This window comes from Dasypus novemcinctus, chromosome 1, assembly GCF_030445035.2.
Source record: "Dasypus novemcinctus isolate mDasNov1 chromosome 1, mDasNov1.1.hap2, whole genome shotgun sequence".
Classification (NCBI taxonomy): domain Eukaryota; kingdom Metazoa; phylum Chordata; class Mammalia; order Cingulata; family Dasypodidae; genus Dasypus; species Dasypus novemcinctus.
In genome coordinates this window covers 182065291-182081712 of record NC_080673.1, presented here as the reverse complement: position 1 = coordinate 182081712, position 16422 = coordinate 182065291, and the positions used below count along the sequence as shown (strand labels likewise).

At 37.1% G+C, this 16422-nt stretch overlaps 1 protein-coding gene across 4 annotated transcripts in view; it reads left to right on the top strand.

Moving 5' to 3' along the window:
* TBC1D19 (TBC1 domain family member 19) overlaps positions 1-16422 on the top strand; it is a 154565-nt gene that overhangs the window by 52721 nt on the left and 85422 nt on the right. For all 4 annotated transcript variants that reach the window (XM_058300110.2, XM_004452239.5, XM_004452241.5 and 1 more), the window contains 2 exons: positions 8012-8122; positions 14635-14707. In XM_058300110.2, coding sequence (XP_058156093.1) covers positions 8012-8122; positions 14635-14707 — 184 coding nt within the window. The remainder of the gene's footprint in view (positions 1-8011; positions 8123-14634; positions 14708-16422) is intronic.

Here is a 16422-nt window from a genome sequence, read left to right as displayed (position 1 = left end):
ATTCCTGGGCAGGCTGAACTTTCTTTCATGCTGGGTGGCTCTCCTTACGGGCTTACAGGGCGCACTCCTTGTGCGTGGGGCTCCCCTACACGGGGACACCCCTGCGTGGCACAGCACTCCTTGCACGAATCAGCACTGTGCATGGGCCAGCTCCACACGGGTCAAGGAGGCCCGGGGTTTGAACTGCGGACCTCCCGTGTGGTAGATGGATGCCCTATCCACTGGGCTAAGTCTGCTTCCCTCTAATATATTTTTAATCTCATCCATCATGTTTTTCACTCCCTTAAGGTCTGTTACTTTTCTTTGCAGGCTTTCAAATTGTTCTTTTCGTTCTCCCAGTGTTTTCTTAATAGCCTTTATTACTTTAGTCATATTTTCTTTAAATTCTTTGATTTCATTTAGGAGAGTTGTGTGATTATCACTGATAAATTGTATTAAAGCCTGTATGTCCTCAGGATATTTGGTTTGTTACTTTGGCTGGGTCATCTCTTCCTGTTTCCTAGTATGGCTTGTAATTTTTTGATGTCTAGGCATCTGAATATGTTAGTGAATTTACTCTGAAGACCAATTTCTTTCTCTTGCCTATTATTTTTTGTTTTTGTTTTCTTTTCACAGTTCTTTGATATTTGGTTCAACTTATTCTAAGCTTTTAAAATTGCCCAGCTTAAGTTTTCAAAATTGGGCCAGGGACTTTCTAGTGGGGTGCATATTTTCTCCCAGGGGTAGGATACAGAGAGTGTGAACAGTTTCTGTCCATGCAATTTCCAGACTAGCCTGCAGCAGATAGCACTAGTTAGTCCACCATTCCACGGAGGATTTTTTTAGTCTCAGCTTTCTTGTGTTCCTGTGTTGAATCTCCAGATCAGAGATTCAAAGCAGGCTCTGCTGGCCAAATTCACTGAAGGAAAGCACCCAACCTCCCCTTTCTGTCTTTTCCCTTGAAACAGCTGACAGGGAGGAAGATGTCTGCTCCCCTCTCAGTCAACTGCAGTGAACCAGGTGTTTTATCCCAGCCTAATACCTTGGGGGTGGGGGAGGGGAGCCCTTCCTTGGAGGCTACAGGGGCTTAGTGACTTATGTTTATAGTTTGGGCTTCTTGGTCTCTCCATCCCTCACTCTCCTGGGAGTTGTATAGCACCAGCCTCATCTGCTGACTCCCAAAGTAGTTCCCTCAGACAGCTTTTGGCTCTTTCTCTGTTGTTTCTGCGAGAGCATTTTGCTCTGCATGTTAGTTTGTCGCCATCTACCCACAATCCTCCAATTAACTATAATTTAACTAATTCCCTCTAATGGGATACTTAAATTGTCTTATACTTTTTCATTATAACAGTACTTCATTAACATTCTTTCTCTACTGTTTGCAAATATCTTTATTTCCTAAAAATTCTGTTATGTAATCATATTCATAGAAGTAAAATTCCTAGGTTAAAGGATATGCAAATATCTAAGACATTTTATCTGCTTATATTTGACAATTATATAAGTGGTCTTTCCTATTAGTTTTGATTCTGAAATTTCTTTTTTTTTCTTTGTGAGGTTGGTTCAGAGGAGATACCCTGCAATATTACTCTCCCATCTTTCTAAAAGCCATATCAATTTCTTATTTTAAAAGGGTTGTTGTTGATTCTAAAATTTTTCTTGATAAATTGCAATCAAGTGATTTTTATTTTTCTGTAACTTTTCCTAGTAAAATATAAGACATTTTTCACTTCTTCTTACCTTCTAAAGTTTTTATTTCCAACTGAATCCTTATCTTTTTAGATCTTATATCTTAAATAATTTATTGAGAATATTAAAAAGTCCTTATTAATAGCATATTTAAGATATTACATGTTTTTTCTTTCTTTTTCTTTTTTTCCTTTTCTTAGAGAAATTTTGGATTTATAGGAAAATCATGCAGAAACTACAGAGGTTCTGTAGAAAGCCCCCTACAGGCACAGTTTGCCCTCTCATTAATGCTTTAGCATTAGTGTGGTACATTTGTTATGATTGATGAAACAATATTATTACACTCTCAACTGTAGTCCATAATCTACATTAGGAGTCACTGTTTGCATTGTACAGTCCTATGGTTCTTTTATTTTTATGCTAGTAACATATACAACCTACAATCCATTGCATGTATATACCACATTGTTTATCCATTCATTTGTTGATAGATACATGAATTGTTCCCATCTTTTGGCAGTTGTGGATAATGCCACTATAAACATCAGTGTACAAATATCTGTTCAAGTCCCAGCTTTCAATTCTTATATATGTATGCCTAGAAGTGGGATTGCTGATTCACATGATAATTCTCTACTTAACTCCCAAGGAACTACCAGACTGTCTTCCACAGTAGCTGCACCATCTTACATTCCTACCAATGAGGAGTATCCCTTTTTCTCCATATCTTCTTTCACTTGTTATTTTCTGTTGTTGTTGTTTTTTATTAAGTGGTATCTCATGTGCTTTTCAGCCATTTGTATAACTTCTTTAGAGAAATGTCTAGTCAAGGCTTTTGCCCATTTTTTAATTGGGTTTTGTGTTTTTGTTGCCGAGTTGGGAGATTTCTTTATATATTCTGGAAATTAAACCCTTATCAGATATCAAATGTTTTCTCCCATTCTCTAGGCTATTTTAACTTTCATGATGAAGTTGTTCGATGCACAAAAGTTTTTAATTTTGATGGCATGCCATTCATCTATTTTTTTTTCTTTCATTGCTCAAGCTTTTGGTGTAGTCTAAGAAACCATTGCCTGACACAAGGTGTTGAAGATGCTCCCCAATATTTTATTTTAGGAGTTTTATGATTTTGGTTCTTACAGATAGGTTTTTGATCCATTTGGAGTTAACTTTTGTATATGGTATATGGAAGGGTCCACCTTCATTCTTTTGCATGTGGTGATCCAATTTTCTCAGCACCATTTGTTGAAGAGACTATTCTTTCCCCACTGAGTAGTCTTGGCAGTTGTCAGAAATCATTTGGTCATAGATGTGAGGGTTTATTTCTGAAATCTCAATTTGATTCCTTTGGTTTATATATCTGTTCCTGTGCCTGTTACCATGCTGTTTTGATTACTGTAGCTTTGTCATAAATTTAAAAATTGGAGTTCTGAGTCCCTCAACTTTGTTCTTTTTCAAGATGGTTTTGGATATTCAGGCTCCTTATCCATCCATGTAAGTGATGATTGGCATTTGTATTTCTATGAAGAAGATTTGTTGGAATTTTTATTGGAATTGCATCGACTCTGTAAATCACTTTTGGTAGGACTGACATTTTAGCAAAATTTAGTCCTGTAATCCATGAAACTAATGTCCTTCCATTTATTTATGTCTGTTGATTTTTAAAAAAATTTATTGAAGTATATCACTCATACGTAAACATAAACAATAAGTGTATAGTAATAGTTGTGAACTTACAAAAAACAAACATATATATCATCGTATAGGACTCTTGTCCCTCACCCTACCACCAATACCTTGCATTATTGTTAAACATTTTTAACTAATGATTAAAGAACATTGTCAAAATATTACTACTAACCAAAGTATTTTCCCCCAACTCACCCAATTATTATTATCTTTATATAATTTATATTTGAACAAACTTAAACAATAAGTGTAGAGTAAAAGTTGTGAACTTACAAAGCAAACATGCATAACATCATATAGGAGTTCCATACATCAACCCTCTACCAATGCCTTGCATTGTTGTGAGATGTTTGTTACAAATTATGAAAGAATATTGTCAAAATCTTACAGCTAATTTTAGTCCTTACCTTACATTTGTTGTATTTTCCCCCAGCCCAGCCTATTATTATTTTTTAAATACATTTTTTATGACAGAAGTTGTAAACTTATAAAACAATCATGCATATGTGCAGAATTCCCAGACAACACCCCTTTATCTATACACCACACTGTGGTGGAACCTTTGTTACAGATAAGATAATATCATCTGATTGTTACCATGTCCATAGTGTACATTTGGCACACATTTTCCATTCTGCCCCATTATTAGCACAGTACATCTTTGGCATAGATGCAAGAATATTATATATTACTGCTAATCACAGTCCATATGTCACTCTACTTGTATTTTTCTCATGCTTCTCTATATTCCCACCACCCTGCAATAATGATGTACATTTGCTCTAGCTAACAAAGGACACTCTTACATCTGTACCATCAAACACAATTCTCATCTACCTCTTGGTTTACTGTGCTATTCAGTTCTTGATTATTCTCTAGCATTTTGTCAGTTGGCATTTACATACTTAGACTACCATTTTCAGCCACATCCCCATTTATACACTAACTGTTGCTCACTATGTGTTACCATCCACTCTATACACATTTCCACACTTTTGCAGTACCGCTAGTTAAAACTTCTATATACGTTAAACATCAGTAGTCCACCTCAGTTATCCTCTGGTCTCCTTTAAGAATCTACCACCTTCCACCAGGTCTTGAAGATATTTTCCTACAATTTCTTCTGAAAGCTTTAAGGTTCTTGTTTTTATTTTTAGGTTTTTGATCCATTTTGAGTAAATTTTTGAATCAAATATGAGATAGGGGTCCTCTTTCCTTCTTTTGGCTATGGATATCCAGTTCTTTCAGTGCCATTTGTTGAATGGACTGTTTTGCCTGAACTAGGTGGGTTTGACAGGCTGGTCAAAAATCACTTGACTGTACATTTGAGAGTTTGTTTCTGAACCGTAAATTTGGTTCCATTGGTCTGTGTGTTTGTCTTTATGCCAGTACCATGCTGTTTTACCACTATACGTAGGTAATATGATCTAAAGTCTGGAAATGAGAGTTCACTTTTCCTTATTAAGATGTTTCTGGATATTTAGGGCCCCTTACCTTTCCAAATAAATTTGATAATCATGTTTTCAATTAAAAAAATGCTTGTGGAATTTTTATTGGGATTGCATTAAATCTGTATATCAATTTGAGTAGAACTGACATCTTAATGATATTTAGTCTTCTAATCTGTGAGCATGGAATGTTCTTCCAGTTATTTTGGCTTTTTAAAAATATTTCTTTTAACATTGAGTTGCAGTTTTCTGAATACAAGTGCTTTATATTGTTGGTTAAGTTTATTCCTGACTGAGTTTTATCTGTCATATTTTATTTTCACCACTCTTTTGACATCTTTAGTTTTATTTATATAATGTTCATTTCCAGACTCTCTTCCAGGCCATGCTCTCTCCTGTCCTTTCTTTTCAGGCTGTAAAACACCCTTTAGTATTTCCTGAAAATCGGTCTCTTGGTTAAAAATCTCTGTTTCTGTTTATCTGTAAATATTATCTAAACTTGCCCTCATTTTTGAAAGACAATCTTGCTTGATATAAGATTCTTGGCTGGCAGCTTTTCTCTTGTAGTATTTTAAATATATTATATCACTGTCTTCTTGCCTCCATTGTTTCTAGTGAGAAATCAGCATTTAATCTTATTGGATATTCCTTATATGTTATATATTTCCCTGGCTATTCTCAGAATTCTCTCTTTGTCTCTGGCATTTGACGTTCTGATTAGTATGTGTCTCAGAGTTGGTCTATTCAGATTTTTTTGGATGGGAGTATGTTGTGCTTCTTAGACATGGATATCTATGTCCTTCAGTAGGGTCAAGAAATTTTCTGGCAGCGGACTTGGCCCAGTGGTTAGGGCATCTGTCTACCACATGGGAGGTCCGTGGTTCAAACCCTGGGCTTCCTTGACCCGTGTGCAGCTGGCCCATGCGCAGTGCTGATGTGGGCAAGGAGTGCTGTGCCATGCAGGGGTGTCCCCGCATAGGGGAGCCCCACATCCAAGGAGTGCGCCCCGTAAGGAGAGCTGCCCAGCGCGGGAGAGGGTGCAGCCTGCCCAGGAGTGGCGCCGCGCATGCGGAGAGCTGACACAACAAGATGACGCAACAAAGAGAAACATAGATTCCCGGGCCGCTGATGGCAACAGAGGCGGACAAAGTGGGCATGGCAGGTGGACACAGAGAACAGACAATGGTGGGGGGGAGGGGAGAGAAATGAATAAATAAATCTTAAAAAAAAAAAAAAGAAATTTTCTACCATTATTTCTTCCAGTATTTCTTCTGCCTTTTCCCCTTTTCTTCTCCTTCTGGGCCCCCATGATGTTTATGTTTGCACGTCTCTTGTTGTCATTTAGTTCCCTTAGACCTTGTTCAATTTTTTCTATTCTTTTTTTCATCTGTTCTTTTGTGTGTTTGCTTTCAGAGGCCATTTCTTCAAGCTCACCAATCCTTTTTTCTGCCTCCTCAAATCTGCTATTATATGATACCAATTTTTTAAAAAAATTCATGTATTGCACTTTTCATTCTCATAAGATCTGCTATTTTTCTGGGTCTGCTTTTAAATTCTTCTTTGTGTTCATCCAGTGTCTTCTTAATATCCTTAATCCCTTTAGCCATCTCATTGAATTTATTAAGATTTGTCTGAACACGTATCATTAGTTGTCTCCTTTATGTCATCTGGAGGCATATCTTCCTTTAATTGGGCCATATCTTCCTGTTTCTTATTGGTATCTTGGCATCTGGCTTACTAGAGTATTTATTCTGGGTGCAGTTTTTCTCTTTACTTTAGGGCTTCCTATCCTTTCTCCCTTGCTGGTTGTGCAGCAGGAGCTAAGGATGTAGTTGGTGCTATAAACTGTGGAGGCTCAAGCTGCCCTCATTGCCCCAGGGATCAATGAAACTTCTCCCAACTTTCTCCTTTGCCAGGGGTAGGGACAGCGTCACAGCTGTGTGGAATAATCCAAGTTGTGCAGGCCTAGACTGTAATTGCCCAGAGAGACTGATGAAGCTTCATGCCCCTTTCTCCCCTGCCTGGGGTAGAGATGGAGCTGCAGGTTTGGGCAGCAATCTATGCAGTGCGGGTCCAAGATGACCACAGTTGTCCCAGTAGACTTGCAATTATTCAGTCTGTGCCAGCCAAAGGTACCTGCAGTTACCTGGATAGGCTGGTACAGGGCCCACTAGCCTCTTTCCTGCCAGACGTGGTGCTGAAGCCTAGGTTAGGGTTCCAGACTGATCTGGGTGAAAGAAACTTGTTCCTATCCTCACTGTGATTTTTAGTCAGCTGGGCTCCCCCTCGTGCTGGGGGTGGAGTCAATGGCCTTTTTCCAACTTTACAGATTCACACCCTAGCTTTTCCTAGGGTTATACCTTAGCCAGCCAAGTCTACTAATCAGTAGCTGAAATTGGTGGACAACCATCTCCTCCTCCCTGTTTTTAGGAAATGGAGCTTCAAATTCCAGCCACAGAATAGCTCTTGCAGCAGCTTGTACTGCCAAAGTAGGATGATCACCATCCACCATGGCGTGGCTAGTAATTTTCCTGAGAGGAAGGTGTAGGTCCCCCTAGCTTCCTCTCTGCTGGAGGTGGGGTTGGATTCTAGGCTAGAGCTGCAATCTGATACAAAGGGAAGGAAGCCAGTCCCTACCAGCACCATGATTTTCAGTCTATCCTGCTTCCCCTCATGCCAGGCATGGATTTAAGATGGCATGTTTCTGACTTGGACGGTTTCAAACTTTAGCTGTTCTTAGGGTGCCCAACCGTCTCTTCTTCCCCTGTTCTTGGAAAGTGGAACTTTCAATTCCAGCCATGGAATTGCTCCCGAGGTGGCTTGTGACTCCTGTGGAGGATGGGCACAAGCCTCCATGATGTGGAGTGCTCTACCTATGATTCTTCTCTACTGATGGGCAGTCCCTCCTTCCATTCTTTCAAGGATGTTGCAGGATGCTTTTCTGGTCTCCAGGTGCTTTTGCAAGCTCCAGATAGCTCTGAGTATTTACTAACTGCCCTATAGCAGAAGCTGGCTCTAGGAACTCCTTACTCCTCTGCGATCTTGCTGATTGTCCTCTATGGTATTATACTTTATCATTTCAATAAAATTTTGTACATTTCGGAATGTAATTAAAATATATGAATAACCTCAAGTAGTATCACTGCCAATTTTATAAGTGTAAACACAGTACACACTAACCGATTTTGTTGAATTTATTTTTAAAGGTATTAATTAATCTTCGCAACCCAAATTATGAAAATGGTGATTCTCTTAGTTTCAGGACTCATTTGGGTTTAATCCAAGTTCCTCTGAAAGTAAAAGACATCCCTGAATTGGTAAGTAGAGACATTTAAAAATAAATTAACATATTTTAGAAGTCAACCATTAAAAAATTATTTTAATGTAGCATATATTTAATATTATAGGACAATTTACTCATGAAAAATTTTTTAAATGAAAAGCTTATTTTTTATTGCAAATATGTATAGAGAAAGAATAAGTTGCTTTTCTGGTAGAGCTAAAGATATGTTTGTACTGGTTTTTTAATGCTTTTGCTTATTCCTCATTTTAGAAAACAGCATAGTCTTACAAGATAGCTTGTTTGGGATTCAGTGCATGATGTATGCCTATATATCAAATCGATTGAAACAAATTGTGAGTTTTATAAAATTATTTTTATGACTGTACATTTTATTTAATTCAGCCAACCTTTACTGAATCCATATCAGGGTGAGACACTGAGGAAGGGAAGGGAAGGGAAGATTAAGGATGAATTAGAGACGTCTTTGTCCTGGAGATCATCACAGTTTGGTGATGAAGTTAGTTTAAAGTGGGATAATTATCACTCCTTCTTTTGTTAATCACTCCTTCTTTTGTTAATCACCCCAAGATAATAAGGACCATAGTAATGTAAATAATGTCTTTGATGAAACTAGAAAAGTACTCTGAGGTTTCAAGAAAGAGAGCTGATGGGAGAATGATAAATGACTCAGGGAGGAAAAAGGTCAAATCTCATTGTCTCTAAAAGATGGAAATTACTGATATGAAATATATCAGTAGTCAATTTATTGTCTCTCATCTCCAAAAAATTTTTTTGGCTCAGCTTTGCTATATTAGAGCTAGACACTATAAATATTTCTCTTTTGCAAATTGGCTTGATAATTAGACCTTGTCAATAGAGGGTGCTGGAGGACACTGCAAGGCCAAAGCAGGAAGAAGAGTTTCCCTTCCAGTGCTATGCAGGAGCAAGAAAATCAGCATGCAGGAGGCCCAGTAGTACTCACTTCAGCAGCCCTTATGGACCAGCTCCAGCCTGTACCCACTGACAAATTTCTTTGTCACCACTAGTTTGTAGTGTTCCCATGGCAGCCACTCCCTCTCCATTTATATCTGACTCTCAGCCTTAGTGTGTGGTGTAGAGCCCTTTTCTAAGTCCTTAGTTCCTTTTTTTATTCACTCTCCTTCAACCTGGAAGTGTAGCTGCTTTCTGCATTTGCTACTTCTATTTTTCTCTGTTCATGTTTCTGGTATGGTCTCTCTTTCCTTACTGGACACTGATACAAGAAGCAGGGTGATTTTCTCCATAGAACCTTGGAAAGGCTCAGGAAGGCAGTGGGGAGCCATAGGACTGAAAATAGAGACTGTGTAAAAATCTGTATCAGAAAGACTTAGACTGCCAGACTCCTACCACCCTGCATCATCAAGTGACTCCTCCTCCCTCACAGGAGACCAGAGGTTTGTTCATGGGGGAAACAGAATCAGAAAAGCTATGAATTCAGGGACATCAGACCCAGACAAGTACAGATATGAGGTATTGTGCTGAAAACAGAGATTAAACGAATGTCTGCTGAATGGTAAGACTAATACCCTCACCCCCCTCTATTCATTCTACCTAGTCTTTTCCTTCCCTACCCTCCACAATTCAAGAATGCCAAAGACTTAGGGAGATTTGGAGAACTCCTACAAAAAATACAGCTGGTGACTTTAAAATGTCTATCAGTGAAGCCCTCCACATTCTAAGTTCAGTTCTTCAGACAGAGCTTTTAGTTAGTTTTTGTTGCCTCATTCCTAAATATGAATGGCCTGCTTAGGATCCCCAGACATTTGAAAGCTTCCAATATGAAGGACAAACCCCAAACTAAAACAATGAAGTAAAGAAGAATAGATAATTCAAGCGATAAGTATGGCACTTTATCATGACCACCAAGAGTTGTCTCAGGTTTTTATTTACCTTCATGCTCACATATACAATTGACCATAACCCGACCCCAACTTCCTTAGATTTGATGAATGATATGGGATAGAAAACATAGCATGTCAGTATATCAGTGTGGCATTATCAGTATATCTATCTTCATCGGGAATCCTTATAGTCATCCAGCTACTTTCCAGCACCTTCAAGGTATATTCTTGGTTGGAAGTGATAAGATCACAATGGCACAGGTAGGCCATCCAACTTAAGAAAGTCTAATAACACAGTAAAAACCATTTCTTATAATGCTTATGAGCATAGCTTCCAAGTACTCTTATGAGATACTACACAAGGTACCAGGCAGCCAAGATCTGTGCTTTCCAATATATTTTTATAGTCCACTTAACAGGCCTTCATTTCAGATGTGTTTTACCAGTCAAGGGTCATCATTTTTCAGTAAATAAGGTTGCTTGGTAACAAAGCTAGCATTCCACGCCATATTTTTTTGGTCATCCAGTACACTTTCAGGGCAATAGTGCTGGAAGAAGGTAAACCCAAAGTAATCTTACATGGACAGAGGGGTTAGCCTGTTGTTAACCATTTCTTCTAAATAGAAGACTTTAAAGAAATCATTAAAAGCCTCAGAGAGATAGGATATCAACTATGAAATAAGGACAGAGTTTCATTAAATGAACAAAACATAGAAAAACAAAAAATAACTTTTAGGAATAGAAACTAAAGTATGTAAAAAAAATCAGTAGAAGAGTTGAAAACAAAGCTGAGGAAATGTCTACTAGATGACAGAGCGAAAAACAAAAGGCCAAAGTTATGAAAAATAGGAGGGAAATATTTTTTTAATGAGAAGATCAATCTAGGAGAGCCAATATCTTATCAGTAGGAGTTCCAGAAAGAGAAAACAGAGAGAAGGAAATTATTGAAAATTTACAAGGACAGAAGAAACAGATCTCTGGCATGCAAAGGTCCACCGAGTACCCAATACAAGGAATGAAAAAAGACCCACACCAATGCACCTGAAAAAGAGAAGTTTCTAAAGACATTTTATAGAAGAAAAACAGGTTACATACAGAATATCAAGAATCAGGATGGAGCTTCTCAGCAGCAAGATTGGAAGCCAAAAGATTCTACAGTAAATGCCTTTAAAAATTTGAGAGAATGATTTCAAACCTAGAATTCTGCATACAACCAAGTCAACCAAATGTGAAGGTGGAACAGATATTTCTGATGACTGTGATCTGAAATATTTAACTCCCATTTATACTTGCTCAGGGTAGAAGCTCTCCATAACAAGGTCATAAACAAAAGAACAAAATATGGGACGCAGGAAATAGGGTTACAACCAAGGAAGGGGAGAATCTCCACAATGAGAGAGAAGAGGAGTTCTAAGACAACAGCTATGCAACAGGACTGAACACAGTGATCCCAGTTTTGAGTAGGAGGTCAGAGGGTTCCAGGAAGGATAAACACCAAAAGAATAAATGATCTGACAGGTATGACCACATGCAAAATTGTGCTGAGTGGGCCTTTTCAGAGTTGTCAAAAGGTGTAGGAAGAGGTAAGTGATTAGAGAAAACTGTATGAGTGAAAAAATGGTTTAATTATGAATTACTTGGAATAAAGAGTACACGAAAAGAAACATATTACGTGGTTCAGCAGTGAATAATATTTACATAAGCATAGTAATGCAAACTCTTAATATGAATTTGTTTAAGAATTGACATAATTATATTGAGGTGATGAAGGGAGGGAAAGATGTTCATGAGCTAAAATCCTCATGCAAAATCAGTAAATAATATTTGAAACTGGTGAACCAAGAAATAGCAATATACACTTGTTACTTGGAAATATGGAGATGAATACCAGAAGAAAAAGCTGAAAGTGGTTGTCCCTGGGTAGGGAGCCAATTACGATTGTGTGCATGGTGGGAAAGAAGCTATAAGATAAAGGACTGCTATTTTGTTGTTGCTGTTGTTGATTTGGCTTCTTAAACCATTTACTGCGTGTAGGAATAGTATAGCATGATGGTTAGGTGATTAGACTTTGAAGCTAACCAACCTAAGTTTAAATCCTGACTTTACCACTTATTGACTATGTGACCTTGGGCATGTTATTTGTCTTCCCTGTGCCTGAGTTTTCTCATCTGTAAAATATGGATTTGATAATACTTCATTGAAGTGTTGTATAGATCAAATAAGTTAAAATATGTAAAGCATGTAAAACAGTACTTGGAATATAGTAAGCATATTTAAATAGTAACCATTATTACTACAATTTTGATTAACAATTTTTAAAAAGTGTTTCAAGTAGAGGTTTAAACAAAGTGCTATGGCTCTGCAGAAGAGGAAGTAGCAAATTCTGGAAAAGGTGGGAAGTTATCTTAGAAACACTGCCACTTGAACTAGGTCTTGAAAGATGACAAAAAGCTTGCAGAGAAAGGATAATGTAGGGAAAAATGTTCAGCATGTGCATGAGTAAGACTAATTATGCCTTCTGTCTGACTGTTTGAAGGGAACTTAAGCTGTCCTAGATGCATTCTTTGCTGTGGCTAGTTTTCAAGAAGTGTGGCTATGCCCACTAAGAGTCTGCTTTGTCTTTCTCTTCTTGCAGTCATTAGAAATAGTTGTCTCTGGCTTCCCTGCATCACCCAACATGGCAATACAGTGACTCTGACTCCAGGATGCATGGTCTACCTGTGCCTGGTCTGTCTGTATGAGTATTGAACTTGGTGAGGCTCAGTGAGTCCTGTGACTGTTGTCCTGTAATGGATAATCTAGTTCATCTAAGTAGACTCAACCATATTAAATGGAAATTTCTTGAAACGGAAATTCATTAATTCTAAAGTGAAGTTGCTAATTCCTGTTTACCAATTCAGTCTCATGGAGGCAGCAGATTGGGACTAGAGCTCCATAGTGTGATGATACAGAGGCCCCTCTGCTATGTGTCAGGCTCTATGCTAAGTCCTGGGGGTGCACATGCATACAAGACATAATCCTCATCTACAGGAGCATCATGTTTGTGGGATGATGGATGGTAAAAAGTTAATTTCAATATGATGTGATTTTGTGCTTGGGTAGAGGGACAAAAGGTGATATATGAACTCAGGGAGTTGTTTAGATTAGTCTGGAATATCAAGGAAGGCTTTCCAGAAGGCAAGATGGCTTGGGTGAGTTGTGAAGGAGATTCTAGATCAGGCCTTAGGTTTGCTGATGTTGAATGAAAAATAGTCCAATACAGTGTTCCTTAAATATTAAAGTACATCTAGCTTAAGTAAAATTCTCCATCCATTCTGATTACAGAAACTAATATTGAAATGTACTATGTAGTATGAAGATCAAGCTTATTAAAAAATCAAATTTATGATCATTTAGTCTAATGAGGTCAATGAAGGAAAAGAGTTAAAGAAAATGGAAGACAGTGGTTGACAATGGGAGAATAAAATTAAACTTTTATCTCTTTTAGTCATTAAAATTGGGAAACATAGGATGCAGTGCCTTTTAAAGTACATATAAAAGTCATTAGTTTAAACATTGAAATATAATGATTGATATTTAAAATAAGCACAAAAATGTTATGTATATATGTTCTAGACCAAAAAAGTGTCTTGTGAGGACATTGAGAACTAAACACTAATTCCATTTTTAAGGGAGGAGGAAGAATGGTTCTAGCAATTAGAATAGTAACAAAACACTGAAGCAAATATTAATAGAAATATTTAATTACTTAGGGAATAAAAAGGATGTGAATAATGTGGAGTTTTTATGTTTAAAAAAATACCAGACAATCATGTTTACTTTTCTCAGACATGAGTGGGTAAGTAGAGGATGTCTGGAGAATAAATCTAATCTATCCTTACTTTAGCAGAGCACTTGATCCAATTTTGCTTAAAAATTATTTTAAGTTGTCTTGGATATTTTCAGTGTTCAGTAGATTAAGAGCTGAATCAAGTGCAGTCTCAGAGAAAGCACAAATACGGAATTATACTGGTAATTTTAGATAATGATTTTAGGAGATCAAATTGATAAATGCTGTATATGTTGTTTGACTGAATGTGTATGTATGTTTTTCAGGAAAAGTTTGGATGTTAGCTGTTCTTTACTCGAAAGGATCATTATCATTCCCTACCTTACTAATTAGCCCACTTCCTGAAAAGGCAAAATCGAAAACTATTTAAAAATTGTTTTTTTAAAGTAATAATAGTACTCATATTGGTCAGAAGACATCAAAATAAAAAATTTCTTAAACAGAAAAAATCAGGGGAAAGAAAAATATCACTGAAGTCTGTATATTTGGACAAATAATGTGTGCTTAAGTTTCTTCTTTCCTGTTTTACATATATATATATGAAGTTTTTCCTAAAGACAAATATTTTCTATTCATGCATATTGCACATGAATATAATGTGTCACATAGTAATATCTGTAGTAAAGAGAAACATGGTCATTATTCTCCCTAATTTTGGGCTAATGTATTATAATTTAGATATTTAGTAGTGTCCTCTTTTAAAGCTATTTGAGTGAAGTATACTCATTTTACATTATGATTTTCATTTAAGCTGTTGCTTATGTGAAAGTGAATTTTTTTATAATGTGTGGCAAAGTCCAAAATGTGTGTTAATTCTATGTATGTTATTTTTTTCAGAAAGAATTCTTTGTAGAACTCAGCTTAAATACTGGACAACTGGGTATAGATGATTCTACACAAGTGCCTCCTGGTTTGTATTTCTCCTATGTGGTCTATAACTAATGGTAAATGGGAGTGATATTAAGGTTTTTCTTGACATTTCCAAACTAATCTAGGAAATTTATTTTTAAAATATTTGCAAACTAAACAAGCTTTTTGCCTTTCCTTGGGTTGCTATTAATTATTAAAAAGGATGCTGTATGTTGTAATTATCAGAGTTCAGTTAGATTTTGTAAGTTTTTATTTGAAGAAGTTTAAATAGTTGTCAAAATTTATGTAGATGTACATAAATCATTCTGTTGGTAAAATCTTCATTGGTAGCACTTCTATTTCTCTTTACTGGCCACCACTATCTATTTTAATTATTTTTTCATTTCACCAAATTAAGTGAACAATGGCATATAGAGTAAAATTTGTTTGAAAAGTCAAGGTCTTTCAAAGGTTAATAATCCAGATAATTTCCCTAACTTTTCTCTTTATGAGCAGAAGTATTTAGTTATATATATAACTACTTAGTTATATATAGTATTTAGTTATAATAAAAAGGTATTTAGTTATAATAAAAAGGAAGTAAAAATTGACTCAGAGTATGAGAGTCCTATATTGTAATAGAAATCATCTTGGACAGGGACCTGGGGGACTGTTGTAGTGTTCTCTCTGCCATTGACTAGCTGTGTGACTTAAGCAAGTCACTTTACATCTCTGGGTCTGCTGCTTCCTCCATAAAACAAGGATAATAGTGGTTTACTATTATTATTAGCAATAATAATAATAGCTAAAAGTTATTGTTAACTGCTATCTCATTCTAAACTCTCCTAACTAGTATGTATGTATTATTACTGTTTTTATTACTAACACGTAATGCATATAGAAAAGTTCATATGCATATGAAGACAACTCATTGAATTTTTACAAATTGTACACACCTACTAAAATACCACCAAGATCAATAGACAGAAGCCCCTTTTTTAAAAAAAGATTTATTTATTTTATTTATTTCTCTCCCCTTCCCGCCCCCTGCCCCAGTTGTCTGTTCTCTGTGTCTATTTGCAGTGTGTTCTTCTTTTGTCCGCCTCTGTTGTCAGCAGCACGGGAATCTGTGTGTCTCTTTTCGTTGCGTCATCTTGTGTCAGTTCTCCGTGTGTGCGGCGGCATTCCTGGGCAGGCTGCACTTCCTTTCGCGCTGGGTGGCTCTCCTTACAGGGCGCACTCCTTGTGCGTGGGGCTCCCCTACGCGGGGGACACCCTTGCGTGGCAGGGCACTCCTTGCGCACATCAGCCCTGCACATGGGCCAGCTCCACACGGGTCAAGGACACCCAGGGTTTGAACCGCAGACCTCCCATGTGGTAGGTGGACACCCTAACCACTGGGCCAAGTTCGCTTCCCTAGACAGAAGCCCTTTATCAATATTTATCTTCCATTTCAAACCTGATTTCTAACAGCATAGATCAGTTTTGCCTGTTCTTGCACTTGATATGAATGGATGCATACAATGTGTACTTTTTGATGTTTGATGTGTTTTGCTCAACATTGTGATTTTCATCCATACTGTTGTATGAATATGTAATTCATCTTCTTGTTTTATATTATCCCATTGTATGAATATACCACAAATTTATTTATCTTTTCTACTATGATGGGTATTTGGGAAGTTTCAAGTATGGCGCTTTTACAAATACGGCTGCTATGAACATTCTAGTTTGAGTCTTTTGGTAGACATACATATACCCTTTTATTGAGTATGT